At 37.8% G+C, this 13837-nt stretch overlaps 2 protein-coding genes and 1 pseudogene across 8 annotated transcripts in view; all 3 read right to left on the bottom strand.

The window, feature by feature from the left end:
* NADK2 (NAD kinase 2, mitochondrial) overlaps positions 1-7351 on the bottom strand; it is a 35360-nt gene extending 28009 nt beyond the window's left edge. Inside the window, exon 1 of one of the 3 annotated variants that reach the window (XM_016142460.2) lies at positions 7231-7351. Coding sequence is in view for 2 of the 3 variants with exons in the window: in XM_016142458.2 (XP_015997944.1) it covers positions 6719-7018 (300 nt within the window). In the remaining variant the exon portion in view is untranslated. Of the gene's footprint in view, positions 1-6718; positions 7185-7230 lie in introns of those variants that run through there. The other 2 variants (XM_016142458.2, XM_016142459.2) reach the window with 2 other exon arrangements.
* On the bottom strand, positions 225-343 carry LOC118607357 (annotated as a pseudogene).
* A 3223-nt stretch (positions 7352-10574) lies between the features above and the next one.
* RANBP3L (RAN binding protein 3 like) overlaps positions 10575-13837 on the bottom strand; it is a 100983-nt gene continuing 97720 nt past the window's right edge. For 4 of the 5 annotated variants that reach the window (XM_036225523.1, XM_036225522.1, XM_016142461.2 and 1 more), the window contains 2 exons: positions 12864-13053; positions 11006-11274 (listed from right to left, as the gene is read on the bottom strand). In XM_036225523.1, the coding sequence (XP_036081416.1) occupies positions 11231-11274; positions 12864-13053 (234 nt within the window). In that variant the 3' untranslated portion in view covers positions 11006-11230. Of the gene's footprint in view, positions 11275-12863; positions 13054-13837 lie in introns of all 5 variants that reach the window. The other variant, XM_036225521.1, reaches the window with a different exon arrangement.

Raw genomic sequence — 13837 nt, 5'->3', positions numbered from 1 at the left:
ACAGAAGATGCACACAAAAAGAGAATTTTAATTACATATAATCTTTGCCCTGGGATAATTTGTGCTAAAGTTTTAATACTTATCTTCCCAATCTTCTGTTTACGAGTACTGGGTTAAGAGTTTCTTCTTTTTTTTTTTTTTCTTTTTAGGCGAGGCTACCGTTGGTTGACCTCACAGATTTCAAGGACCTTGTCAGTTTACAATCCCTATTTTTAAATTTTTTATGCCTACAGCACCTGGTCTTCCTAGGTGGTCTCCCATCCAAGAACTAACCAGGCCCGACCCTGCTTAGCTTCCGAGATGAGACGAGATCGGGCTTGTTCAGGGTAGCATGACCATAGAATGGATTAAGAGTTTCTAAATGGTTTTGTCCTTAGCATATTAATCTAAAAGGAAATGCATGCTCCTAAAAAGAGTAGCTGAAGACTGACCTATTTAGCTATTTGAAAATAATACATAGATGGTAACTCACAAAGATACAGTTTAATAATGCCTAGACATTAGTCTCATTACATCTAGACACAGCAAACCAATGACAAGAATTTTTTTTAAAGGATAGCAGTGACAAATAATTAGATAATCTTTCATTTAATCAACAAATCGACATAAGCCAGGTTTGAAAAACTATTTTTAGTACTTCTGAATATGAGTGAACATAGCATTAACATTCAGATTATTGGAATCATGATCCAACTGCCAATTAACTAAACTGCACTAAATGCCTCTCAATGAAAATGGAACACAATGCTTTTCTTCCCTACTCTTTCCTTATTCTAGTTTAATGCTTTCATTAAAACAGATCACTATGCTGATGGCTCCCAATTGCTATCCCTAACCTAATGCCAAAGGCTCCCAATTGCTATCCCTAACCCTAGTCTATCTTTAGGGCTGGGCTCCCAATAAATGTAGCCAACTGGTATTTGACGTCTTTCTCTGGATATCTAACAAGATTTGAAATAATACGCTCAATATCAAGCCCTGATTTTCTAGCAGATTAGTTACTATGCTATATTATTTTTTCATAATAATTACAACTCATGAGGCCACTCTGAGAGTGAATACTTTACACAGCTAGAAATTAAGCTCTAAAATTTTAAATTTATTCAAATATGAGTGCCTATTGTGTTCATTTAAACATTAGTTGTGATCAATCAAATGCGTTAAATGGGGGTACTGAAACTAAGGACAATGAGGAAAAATTCAAATGTACAATGTATTAGAATAATCTCATCAAATTTACTGCTTCTAACGACTGCTATAAATAAAACTTAAGAGTAACTGGTCCTCATATTTCAATTCCTGGTCCAGATTTTTATCCTATACCAATTTTTGGTTTGGACAATATAGAACATGTACTGGGGAATAAGACAAATCCTATTTGGGTACTGTAAATATCCCCGTACTAACCACTACCAGAAGCCTGTTGTCATACTTCTCCCAGATACTAAAGATTCAAAAAAATTGACCCTATCACTTCACCCCTGTAGGAAAAGAGTAGGGCTGAGAGAGGGTTGTATTCTGCTGCTACAAATTGAAAACCACCACAAGATAAAAGCAACTCCTTCACATCACACCCTTTATAAGGTCCAGCCAACTTGTTTAAAGTTAATAATATACTTACTCTTGAGCAATGATTTTCAAACAACCATTACAATGTTGCCACATAAATCTAATGATCACAATCAGCATTATTAAAGAGAAAATAAACTATACTACATGTAACAAAACTAAATTGTTTCATGTTATCTTTTATTTCAAATATGAGTATATGTACTAAGTCATCATGTAAAATTTTTGACTGTGGCTTACAGTCAAAAACATCTGAGTTCTCTTTGTTGGCAGAAGATGAACTTTCCCACTATCTTGCTAGTACTGTCTTCTCTCCACATATAAATTATTTCTCTTCCTTCAATATTCAATTCAAATATCCTAAAATTAAAAGATACCATTTCACTCTCATCACATTGGCAAAAATATTAAAGTCTACCAAGTAATGATAAGGACATGGGAAATCAGGAAGTCAATCGATGCTTATGGAAAAACTATTTGTACTTCTAATTGCAGCATTTTATGAAACTGAAAAAATTGGAAACCTAATTATGTAAACAGTGGAATACTATACAACAGTTAAAATGAATACAAATCAACATAGATAAGTTTTAATATCTATAATGAAGAAAAGCAAATTTCTGTAGACTAGGCACATTATTTTTAAAAATATATTATTGATGTAACTTTTTATACACACAAAACAATATACACTTTATGGACAGTCTTATCAATAAATATATAACGTATGCATATGAAAAGTATATATAACAACTTTATGCTAGTGGTTACCTCTGAGGAGACAGGGAAGGGGAAAACTGGAAAAATGGGGCTTTAGTTATAACCACATTTCTTTTTAAAATATCTGAAGTAAATATGGCAAAATAAATATGTTACATCTAGGTAGTTTGATAAACAGGTGTCAACTTGCTGAAATTTCTCTATGTAGTAGAAATATTTCATAACTAAAGACCTAAACTTTAAGATTATTAAAAGGTCTACTTAATAGTTAAAAACAAATTATTTAAAGATCTTCTTTTCCGCCCTTCATTCCTGCCCTTCCCCAAACTATTTTCTCCCTTCTCTGTATTCCCAAGGACTACTTATAGTTACACTTTATAGTCCTTGTCTTCGAGCCTAGAGAAGAAAACATTCACAAATACTCTAAAGTGGCAAGCTCAAAAACATAAGTATTATGAAGAGACAGTGAAGAATACCTAACAGAACCTTGGTGGCCAGAAAGGAGCACAAGATTACCAATAATGGCTTCCTGTGAGAGTGAGAGTAATGTCTGAACCCGATCTCAAGGAAAAACGGAAATTGGCTAGAGGATGAAGGTTACTTTTCAGTATTTATCTTAGAGCTTGATTCACACATGTAGGAATTAGCACAAATATTATTCTTTACAGAATGTATTTTAATAAATTACAGCATCTGCACACAATGAAATACTTCACATACTACTAAAGAAAGAACATGACGCAGAATAGCTTAAATGAATGTTATCTTTGAGCAAAAAGGGATAGGACAAAGAAAACGTCACTGTGCTGATTTGTATGTATAAATTATTTCTGGAAGGAAACAGAATAATAATCAGAAATGAAATCCACCAGGTTGAGAAACGCTAGTTCATGAAAGGCCTTGTTTGGCACTAAGGATCATGAAGGTTCACCTACAGTAGTATTTCTCAAAGTGTGATCCAGAGATCACTTGCAAACCTGGAAGGCTTGTTTAAAAAAATGCTTAGTTAGCAGTCTTAAGGGTGTGGTTATCAAAAAGGCAGAGTCTGGGAGTTCTCCACCAAGTGAATCAGAATCTCACGGGGGAGCTAAGGTTCAGGCATCTGCATGTTAACTAATTTCCTAGGTGATTCTACAGGTTATGAGAGCTTTTACAGAAGAGCAAAATTGCCAGATGTTCACTTTAGATAGGCCACTCTGGTGCCTGTGTCTACAAGATTTGAGCAGAGTGAGGTTTCCGTTAGAAAGCTCTGGGAGTACTCCAGATCATGTTCTTTAATTTGATAAATATTTGCATTGCAAACACTACACTCATCGCACACCACATGGCAAAAGTATCACCTGCCCAAGAACTACAATCTAAGCTATGCAGAGTAAGGGAAACAACATCCAAAGAACTACAGCTTCCGAATCTGCTAAGAACAAGGAAGAGTTTAATCCTATGACAGAGGGACTGCTAAATAAAATTATTCTATCCTGTTCTGAAAATAATTTTTTTTAAACTATAAATAGAAACCATTAAAAGGGGTTGCATCTGGGGTTATAAGGCTTGGAGTTAGGGGAGAGGAAGGTAGAAACCGATCATTTCTTATTTGGTATGTGTCAAAATATTTTTAAATAAAACCTTCTTTTTGGCTAATAAGGCATGTTTATGATGTCAAAACCTTTCCAATCCGCTTTGATTCACCTAAACTTCTAAGAGTCTCTTGAACCCTGTTAATAAAGTCCCACATTTGCCAAAAGCTACATCTCTTATGAGTAAATTGTAACAGTTTAATTAGTCCTTGCACAATCACTAGCCATAGAGGTAAAGTCCTTGACTAGGAATTTTCCATTCACAAGAGAAGTCATTCATCAGTTATGCAAAAAAAAAAAAAAAAAAAAAAAAAAAAATCAAGATTTAAACACTAAGCAATGTAACCAATAAGAAAGTAACTTAAAGTCAAACTCTGACAGTTTGAAAGATATAAACCTATTTTGTACATTCTTTATCAACTAAGTGTTTCCTCCATTTGTTTACGTTTCTACAAAGTTAAAAAACCATGAGGCTTCACGATATAAAATTATACCTGCACTCTATCCCTTATTTTCCATTTGCATTTTAACAAACAACCTAACAGAGATCTATTTGCAACAAAACCACCACAACCGCCACCGAAAAAGAGAACCTTCTGATAAACTTCAGGTTACCATGACACTACAGACAAAGCAGCCATGGTGCAAAGACTACAGTAAGCACTAACCCACTTTCTTTTATACCCAATTCACATGATTCTTATACCTTAGTATCTTTTACCTCCAACACGAATAGCAAAAATATTAATTATCTGCCCATTCCTAATACAGAATCTTATTTTAGGACAACTTCACATGGCCTAGTATTATTCAGCCTGTTCCTGATCTCTGGTCTGGAGTACTTAATGCTACTACTTCATTTTGAATACTGGCCTTAATATAAATGGTAAAACTCAAATCAGTAACGAACTAACCCAATAAAGTTTAATTGGAAGGACAACAACTATTTCGAAACTATGTTCTGTAGCCCAGAAGTTTTACTTTCAAGTTTTCTTATCCTGAACAGCATTACCTAGTGATAGACAAATATTTACCTGTTAGAGATTTCTCTTCGGATACTGAGTCCACTAGGCAGTTCAATTTTTAGACTTACTGATTTGACTACATGTTAAAAGTTCTGATTAGTGTCAATCTCATTAGGAGGCCTAAGAATTAATTAATCTAATTTAGATGCCACCCATTTTCTTGAGGCCTTAATAAAACTACCCAGTTTCAAAATGCCAGCCCTGCTGGGGCCTTGGAGACTCTGCAGTCCAACCCTAGAATTCCACATACTGAAACTTAGGTGAAAGCGTTTTGAAAAATAAAAGTACCACACAAAAATCATTGTTTTCACCCATGAGGCCCAGAGAAATTAAGACTCAAAGGATGGAAGTTAAGCATACAGAACCTGAGCCTAGAACTCCAAACTCCTGACCCCTACACTCTGAACATTCCAATCAAGTGCACTATTTTACACTGCTGAGAGGCTTCCATAAAGTTGTAAAAGAACACATTCATGGGCATATGGCATTTGAGTTTCTAGAAAGCAGATCTTACAAAATGTGAAGTACAACCATGGGATATACCTTTCCCAGAAGAGAAACACCTGCTTGACATTATTCCCTGACTCACCTCAAATTTCACACCCTAACACACTTTACTCCAAACTCCTGCTAAAACTGTTTTACTCTTTAAATAAGGCGACTTTTTTTCTATAAATTGCTACCTTCAAACCTTTAGAGAAAGGCAAAAACAAATCTGTACCTAGCAGTACCATCAGATGAATGCAGGGCCTCTCTTCAATTAACTCATTAAAGAATCAAAAAGTTTAACTCTGAAAACAGATTCAGTACTTAAGCAAAAATGATTTACAACTTTATTTGGATACCTCTATAAAATATTACCAAAAAGAAATTGAAAATTACAAACCAGTTTAGACTAGGCTGTCTGCTCTTGCATAGAATTCTACAAAATTATGGTTACAATTAATTCCAAAGCCCTTTGTTGCAGTGTCAACAATTAGAGATTTCCAATGGAGATTTTTCTGGACATATTGTTCATGGTAGTATCTCCTTTTCCTAAAGTTGGCAGATGAGATGAGAGCACAAATTTCAAAAAGAGAGGGAAGGGGGATAATATTCAGGATTTCTTCCTTGGATAGATTTATATGCCTTGCAAAAATATTAATAAGTACATATATCAAATGTCTACTGTAGAGGTACTGCTACATTATAGACGTAGGCTCTTTATTTCATAATTATCAAGTTTGTCTCCCTTTATCGTGACCTTTCTACTTAATAACACAAATTCCTCCTTTGCTCTTCCCAGCACCAAAGACACGTGTGCTTGCTAGAACTTTGTCTGACTACTTTGTTCCTGCATGGAAAAGGCTCGCCCAGGCCGGCTTTCTGGAGTGTCCCAGGACTCAGCTCTGCAGAGTAAAAGGGGGTGTGTCCGCGGTACCTTCGCCCTGCCTGCAGAGGCGCGCCCCTTTCTCGGGTGGCCTGGGGAGCCGTTCCCAGACTTCAGTCACCGGCCCACCTTTCCTGGAGCAGTTATTCCCAACAAGGGGATAGGGGTGGCGAGGGCAGAAATAAATCCCTAAACCGACTGTGGTACCTCTCTTCCCCCACCCAAGGCTTCCTCCAGACGTCCCTGCCTCGGGGGTCTCTGCACGAACACTACAGACCTCCTCCCTCCTCATTTTCTCTCTCTCGCACACACAAAGGGGTGGGGGGAGGCCCTACGAGCGAAACCAGAGCGAGAAGGGGACGGCGAGCGGGGCGGGCAGAGCATCTAGGGCGCCTCAGCAAGGAGGGTCGTCCCGCGGCCGGGCCGAGCCCAAACACAACCGCGAGGCCGCCGAGACCCACCAGCTGCTTCAGGTCCTCCTCCGAGAGCTCCGCGTAACGGTACCGCTGCTGCTCGAACTCGTACCGGGTGGTTTTGGCCACCACCACCACCCGGGACGGGCGGAAGCCGCCGTCGGGGCGGCTGCCACAGCCCGCCAGCTCGCGCGACTGACCCTGCCCCAGGTGCCGCCGGCCGCCGCCGTCACCGCCGAGCCGCGGCCGCACGGCCGGGCCTCCCGCGCCCGGGCCCCTCAGCGCCGCCGCCCGGCCGCCCGCCACGCGACGACAGCTGCGCAGCAGGAAGCCTCGGTAGCAAGTCATCGTCCGCCCGGCGGACGTTGCAGGCCCGGGCTCCCGCTCCCGCTCCTGGCCGCCAGGTACCCGCGCCGCGCGCGCCGTCCCGGCCTCTAACTTCGCGCCCGCTGGCCAGAGGTTAAGTACAGGGCCCTGCGTGGCCCGCGCCGCGAGGGGGACGTGCCCAGGCGTTGACGGGGGCGGGGAAAGCCGGGCGATTGGGAGAGGGGAGCGCCCACCGGAGGTAAAGGTGGGCGGAGAAGAGCCGGAGGCCTCAGGGTGGTGGGTTTTGTTTGGGTGTGTATCCGTTTCCATCGACGCCTGCGCAGTGGCCGCTTCGCCGCCCGGGGGACAGCCTCTCGCTCCACCCCCTTCCAAGCGGGCGTTCTCCCGCCCGCAACTCTGTCAGCCAATCAGCCCCCGCCCGACTCTGTCCGCCAATCAGAGCCCGCTGCGGTTTCGGAACCCGAAGAGCTGCGGGAATTGGCTGCAGCCAGCGGAAGCGTTGGGATTCTATTTGGTGTTCGAGCTGCCGGAAAGAATCCAGCTGGAACCGATCTGAGGCGGCGCCGGAACTGTGGGTGGGGTTTTGAGCACCTGGCGGGAAGGCATGTGTTGCACATTTCCCTGTTGGGGTACTGTCCTTTTCCATTATTGCACATGAGTCTAGACCACATAAGTCTAGACCTTTTCATTATTGCTCATGGGACTAGTTGCTTTGTTCGTTCATTCAACCAACGCATATTGGATGGCGGATATTTATAACGCTGAGCTAGGGTCTGAGGGTACTGACCCACGAGTGGCTGCATAATTTGCAGGGCCTGGTATTAAAAGAACGTGCGAAGCCCTTTGTTCAGAGGTTGTTAAGAATTGCAAGACAACAAAGCAGTATGCAGAGCACTGGCCCCATCGAAGCATGGGGCCCTGTGGGACTGGTCGTGGCCCTTGTTGATCACCAAAAAACAGCTCAAAGGGAGGAAAGAGGGTGTGTAGTCTCTGAGGAGGTGGAGAAGTCTGGGCAAGGGGAGCATTTCCAGATGGTGAGATAAGGTTGAAAAAGTGAGGCAAGTGTGAGGGGTTAAGACCGTTAGTATTTGGACTTTATTCTGTAGGTAGTAGTTAGCGTTTTGTGGGCTTTTAACTGGTAAGAGGAATCTTAAAAGTGTTTCATGACTATTGATCTAGCTTAGGAATGTTGAGCATATTGAAGGCAACTTATCCTCTTTAATATATCTTTAATTCTCCCTTTCTACTAGTTTTTCCTATTATTTAAACATGCTCATATTTATGACATCTGAAAAAAATGTAAACCAACTTTCTAAGTCCTAACATTTTGCATGTTGTCTGTCTTCCCTTTAAAGCTAAGATTTTTGAAAGAGTAATCTATTCATCATTGCCGCATTTCTGCCTCCTGTTCATTCCCAAACCAGTTGTAATCATTTCTCCCAACCATTTCACTCCATACTACTATTTCCAAAGTGACCAAAAATCTGATTATAAACTCAGAAGACATTATTCAGTCCTTAAATAATTTGATCTTTATGCAGCATTTGAAATGGTTATCATTACCTCTTGATTTTTTTTTTACTACGGCTTCCAACACACCAAATCCCTGATAGTATCCCTCCCATCTCTCTGTTCCCTTTTTGGGTTCTTTCTAAGCTTGTCTTCAGGATCTATCCCTTCAGGATCTATCCCTCTCTTCCCTTCCCCCCCCTCCTTTTTCTTCTCTTCTCTCATGCTTACTCTCGTGTGCACTCTCTCTCTCTCTCTGTCCTCCCCTTCACTCTTCTGCATGAGTTCATCCAGTATTTGCACTTTAGATTTAAAAAGACTTTGATTCAAACCCAGCTTCACCATTTATTACTTTGTCAACCTTGGACTAGTTACTTAACCTTTTTTGTTCTACTTATTCCTGTATGAAGTGTAATAGCTACCTTGTAAAGTTGTAAATATATGTCCATGTGCCCATTACAAAGTATACACTTAGCAAATATTAGCCCCTTTCCCTTTCCATGACTTTAGCTACTACCAGTATCTTTAGCCCAAACTGTTTCCTGAGTGAGCTTCAAACCCTTATTTCTATCTTCCTGTTGAGCCTTATATACACAACACATGTCATTCGAGATCAAATTATATTTGATTGCCTACTATGAGTCAAACACTGGAAGATAAAATGATAAATAAAAGGTAGTCTTCTCCCTAAAGTAACAAAGTTTATGTAATTATAAAGTTACATACAGAATGCTATAGGAATGTGGAGGAATCAGTCTTAACAGCTTAAGAGGAGTTAGAGAAATCTTTCTGGAAATGTCATGAGCCTAACCTTAAAGAATGAATAGATATTAGCCAGACTCAGCAACAATGAGAAAGGAATTTCACAAGATATGGAGTAACGAAATAGCAGTTCTGTATTCCTAGAGAATTTAGAGAGAGGCAGGCAACAGTGGGAGGTGAGGCTAGAGAGGTAGACAGAGCAAAAGAGATGGAAAGTATTATAGCCATGCTTAGGAACTTGGCTCGTATCTTATGTATGCGAAGAAGCCACTAAAAGGAGAAAATGACATGATTATCTTTGCAAAGATTGTGAACAGGAATTTCTTAGAAGAAACACAAGGAGTGAATAAACATCTGAAAGATACGCTACCTTATTAGGAATCAGAAAAAATACAAATTAAGATATAGCGAAATAGTCTTATATCCACTAGATTAGCAGAAATTTAAAAGTTTCGGCAATTGTCTAATTTTTTAAAACATTCATGTCTTTATTAGGCTAAACATTTACCAGATATTATAATAACTTCCAATGCCATAGTTTTCGAATATCAAAATATTTTCAGAAATCATTTTGGAATTGTGACTCTTGTCCCCTTGTTATGAATTGAATGTTTATATTCTTGCAAAATTCATATGTTGAAGCCCTAATACCCAACGTGATGGTATCTGGAGATGGGGCTTTGGTAGGTAATTAGAGTTAGATGAAGGTATGGTGGTGGGGCCCTGATATAATGAGATTATAAAAAGAGACACCAGAGAGCTTGTTCTCGCGCTCTCTCCCTCCACGCTCTCACAAAGAAGAGGTCATGTGAGCATGCAGTGAGATGGTGGTTCCCCCACAAACAAAGAGAAGAGGCCTCATAATTAAACCTACCTTGCCAGCACCTTGAATTTGGACTTCCCAGCCTCCAACTGTAAGAAATACATTTCTGTTGTTTAAGCCACACAGTCTGTGATATTTTGTTATGGTGGCCCAAGCACACTAAGATGCCTCTAACAGGAATCGTTTAGGGCTCATGATCAAAAGTCATTTTGAAGCCATAAGTGATCAAACTGGACTAAAAAATGAAACATAGCTAGTCAGTACTGAGACTAATTTTCTAGTGTAATTCATTGTTTCTGAAACAAAAATCAAAAGAGCATCAAAGTCTGTTGTGTGATTGTTGAACTTACTGTAGTCTACCATGATAATGGCATGTAGAAAAAAATCATTTAGCTATATGATTTAAAAAAAAAAGTCTCTATATAGTCACACCTCAAATATTAATAATTTAATTTTGTAAATAAAGCAAAGAACAAGTTAACATATTTTACTTTTTGTATATTTAGTGTTTTGGTACATAGGTAATGTATTTTTGTTCACTCCTTCAACAACTATTAGATACTGACTGTGAGTCAAGAATATACAAGGTACAATGGCTACAAGTCCAAGAACAAATACTCTCTTTAAAGGAAGGAAATCCAAGGCTAAATAAAAATACACATTTCCCAGAAGAAAACACAATTAAATGAAATGTTATTAGGCAGTTATAGTGGTTTTCAAAGAGATGACTGAAAATTTTGTAAAATATTGGTTTTATGGCCAATGTATGATTGAAAAATAAATATTTCAATTAGATATTTATCAAATAACTTTTATATCCATCAATGTGATGAATAGTCCAAATTAGTTATCAAATCCTATTCTAAATTAACTTCTTCAAAAATAATAAATTTTGAATTTCCAAAGTCCACATGTTTCTTAAATTCTTCACTTTCTCCACAATAATTAAAATGTAAAACCTCAGAATTATTAGACTACGTGAGAGAAAAATTTTAATTCCAACAAATTATATTTCATGAACTTTTTAATAAAAACTCTTCAAGGAATGAATAGGATCTTCTCGTTTAGTTAGGATGGTTTAGCATTTTCAGTAGGGTGATCAATCTTTTTGCAGATGTCATGTTTATAGTAGGTAGCACTCATGAACAGGCAACCGACTGTCTGTGAGTCCACCGGGAAGGATCTGTGATATAGATTTAAAATACTTTGTTATACAATGGTATATTCAGATTAGATTTAATACTGAATACAACTGAATATGAATATTCATGGATATGCTTACTGGTGAAGAAATGAAATATATAGAATTTATATTTTTATAAGCAACATTTAGAAATGTTCCTAATCTTAAGATCATTAAACATTTTCAGATCATTAAACCCTTTCTTAATTCATGGGCAACAATGTTTAAAAAATTAGACTTTTTATTACTTTAATAACATTTAGCATTTGTATGCAACACCTCCTGGAGAAGGCGCTAAATGAAAGAGGGGAAAAATGGCAAGGGAAGGGGAAGATGATCATATGACTGCCATTTACTGTGCATTATTTTCATCGTTTCTCATCTTGTACAAAGGTAGTTGCATATTACTCTTTCCTAAGATGGAATATCATAAAATACAGATTCTATATACAGGTCATTTGTTAATGAGAATTTTGCCATTTAAACCTTCTTTCAAGTTAACATTTTTAATGGATACCAACTCATTTTCTAATAGATCCTATTTTATTGTTGATGATATAAACATAATAATATAAAAGATAATATACATTTCAAAGAATAATAAGCCATTTGTTTAATAATAACAAGGAAAATAATATTTACTTAGTTCTCTCATTCACTGAGTCAAGCAGTTTACGATCCTGACGTGAATGTTTTGTGCATTTTTCCTCCTGATTACATTTGTAGTATTAGGCAAAGGAAGATATTTCATGAAGTTCTGCTCATGGTCTTTGATGGGCTTTTTAATTATGTATGATTAAAACTTTGAGATTTAAAATAATTTAAAATTGGAAAATTGCTTGCTAACACACTATATTACCTAGTTCTCCATAGAGCAGAATTTATGGGTAAATGAAAATATTAATGAAAATATCTGGATGACTTTATTAGAATAGCTACATCTATATAACAAAGCTGTGCTTATTATTTCCTTGACAATGTTTTTCTCCGAAAATAATAATGAACTTTTATTTTAAATTCGCTTATCAGGATAAGCACTGAAACCTAGAAGCCTGTTCGCTACTGGATCCACTTCAGCCTTGCTCAATTCACAAATCCTGACCCAGTAAAAGATATAATACTTTCTGCCCCAGGCAAAGGAAGTCTCTGAAAATAAAGATTCCGAAAGGAGAATAAACAGGGTTTTCCGTGTTTCAAGCCAGATTTGCCTGGTGGCTTCATCACAAGTATTTATAATTTCTCTTACTATAGCCAATAATAGGAGAATGAGAACAAGTGAAAAGAAATATGAATAAATGGTTAGTTTCAGGGTAGCAATGTAATATTTTAAACTGCAAATATGGTCTTTTATGCAATTTATATGCAGGCATCATAATGAGGCTGAGTTTTGGTAAAATCCTAATGAAGGCCACATATAGAAGACATATTTTCAAACCCACTCCTTAGATTCAAACAGCTAGGGCTCTAACTCCACCCAACCCACTTTAAACATATCAGTTCCACTTTTAAAAACTTTATTTCGGAGGTTAGGATTGTGCCTAAGATTATTTTTCTTAAACTTCTGACCTAACAAAAAAAAAGTTATTTACCTGATCTATTTTTAGTGACTTCAATGAAGTCATCCTCATCCTCATCACAGCTGTCACAGTTTAATTGCTGGAGGACTGTTTCTGACTGGCTTTCAGCTTGATTTACGTCTTTCTGCTTATCGAAGCTTCGGAGTGCAACAAGGCGATGATGTATTGCTGCATACAGATATCCTGTATCTTTGGGGCTGGCCTGCACAAGAAAAACTAAGTAGTTAGGAATATAAATAAGTTAATAATAGCTACATTTTATGAGTTTTTAATCTTTCACTATTAATAAGGAAGGAATTATATGGCATAATTCTAGAATGGAAATAACTCTAAAATCTGCTGGGTAAAAAGTCAATTTATCTTGAACCAAACTAAATCCTAAAGTGGATGATTTTATAAGAGGTCCCAATTTGTGCATTTTAAACTGATAAAGTAAAATTCTGTGATTTAAAATTTCTGTTTGAATTTCAGTTTGTAAAAGACCTTCCTTCTTCCACTATTTTACACTGTAGAAAATTATAGGGTTAGGGGGCAAAAAAACTTCTATTTCCTTTACATCACTTTTCTTACATCACTTTCCCTGTAAGCCACACAGCTCTGTGGAAAAGGAGAATTCATTAGAGCAGTCTATGATATGGTATTACATCATAAGTCCTTCTTTCAATACTTTTTATACTATTTTTACGGTTTCTATTAATATAAAAGATCATGGTAACAATACCGTTGGTATAATATTGACTGCGATTATTTAATTCAATCCATGTGATAAAACTGTGGTTTTATGTATTCCGTTCGTATTAACAAAAGCACATAGCATAGGTATTCAACATATACTTGTTTCCCTCTTCTTTTTACCTATGAGGAAATTATGGCTCAGAAAGGTACAATGACTTATCTAAATTTACACAGCAAATTGGCTGGGACCTGAATCCAACTTTTTTGTAATCTAAGTCTGTACTCTTTAAGGTTACATGGCAGTAGTTTAC

Source organism: Rousettus aegyptiacus, unplaced genomic scaffold (genome assembly GCF_014176215.1).
Source record: "Rousettus aegyptiacus isolate mRouAeg1 unplaced genomic scaffold, mRouAeg1.p scaffold_m13_p_8, whole genome shotgun sequence".
Classification (NCBI taxonomy): Eukaryota; Metazoa; Chordata; class Mammalia; order Chiroptera; family Pteropodidae; genus Rousettus; species Rousettus aegyptiacus.
The sequence above is the reverse complement of the archived record's forward strand: the minus strand, read 5'-3'. Positions and strand labels throughout refer to the sequence as shown.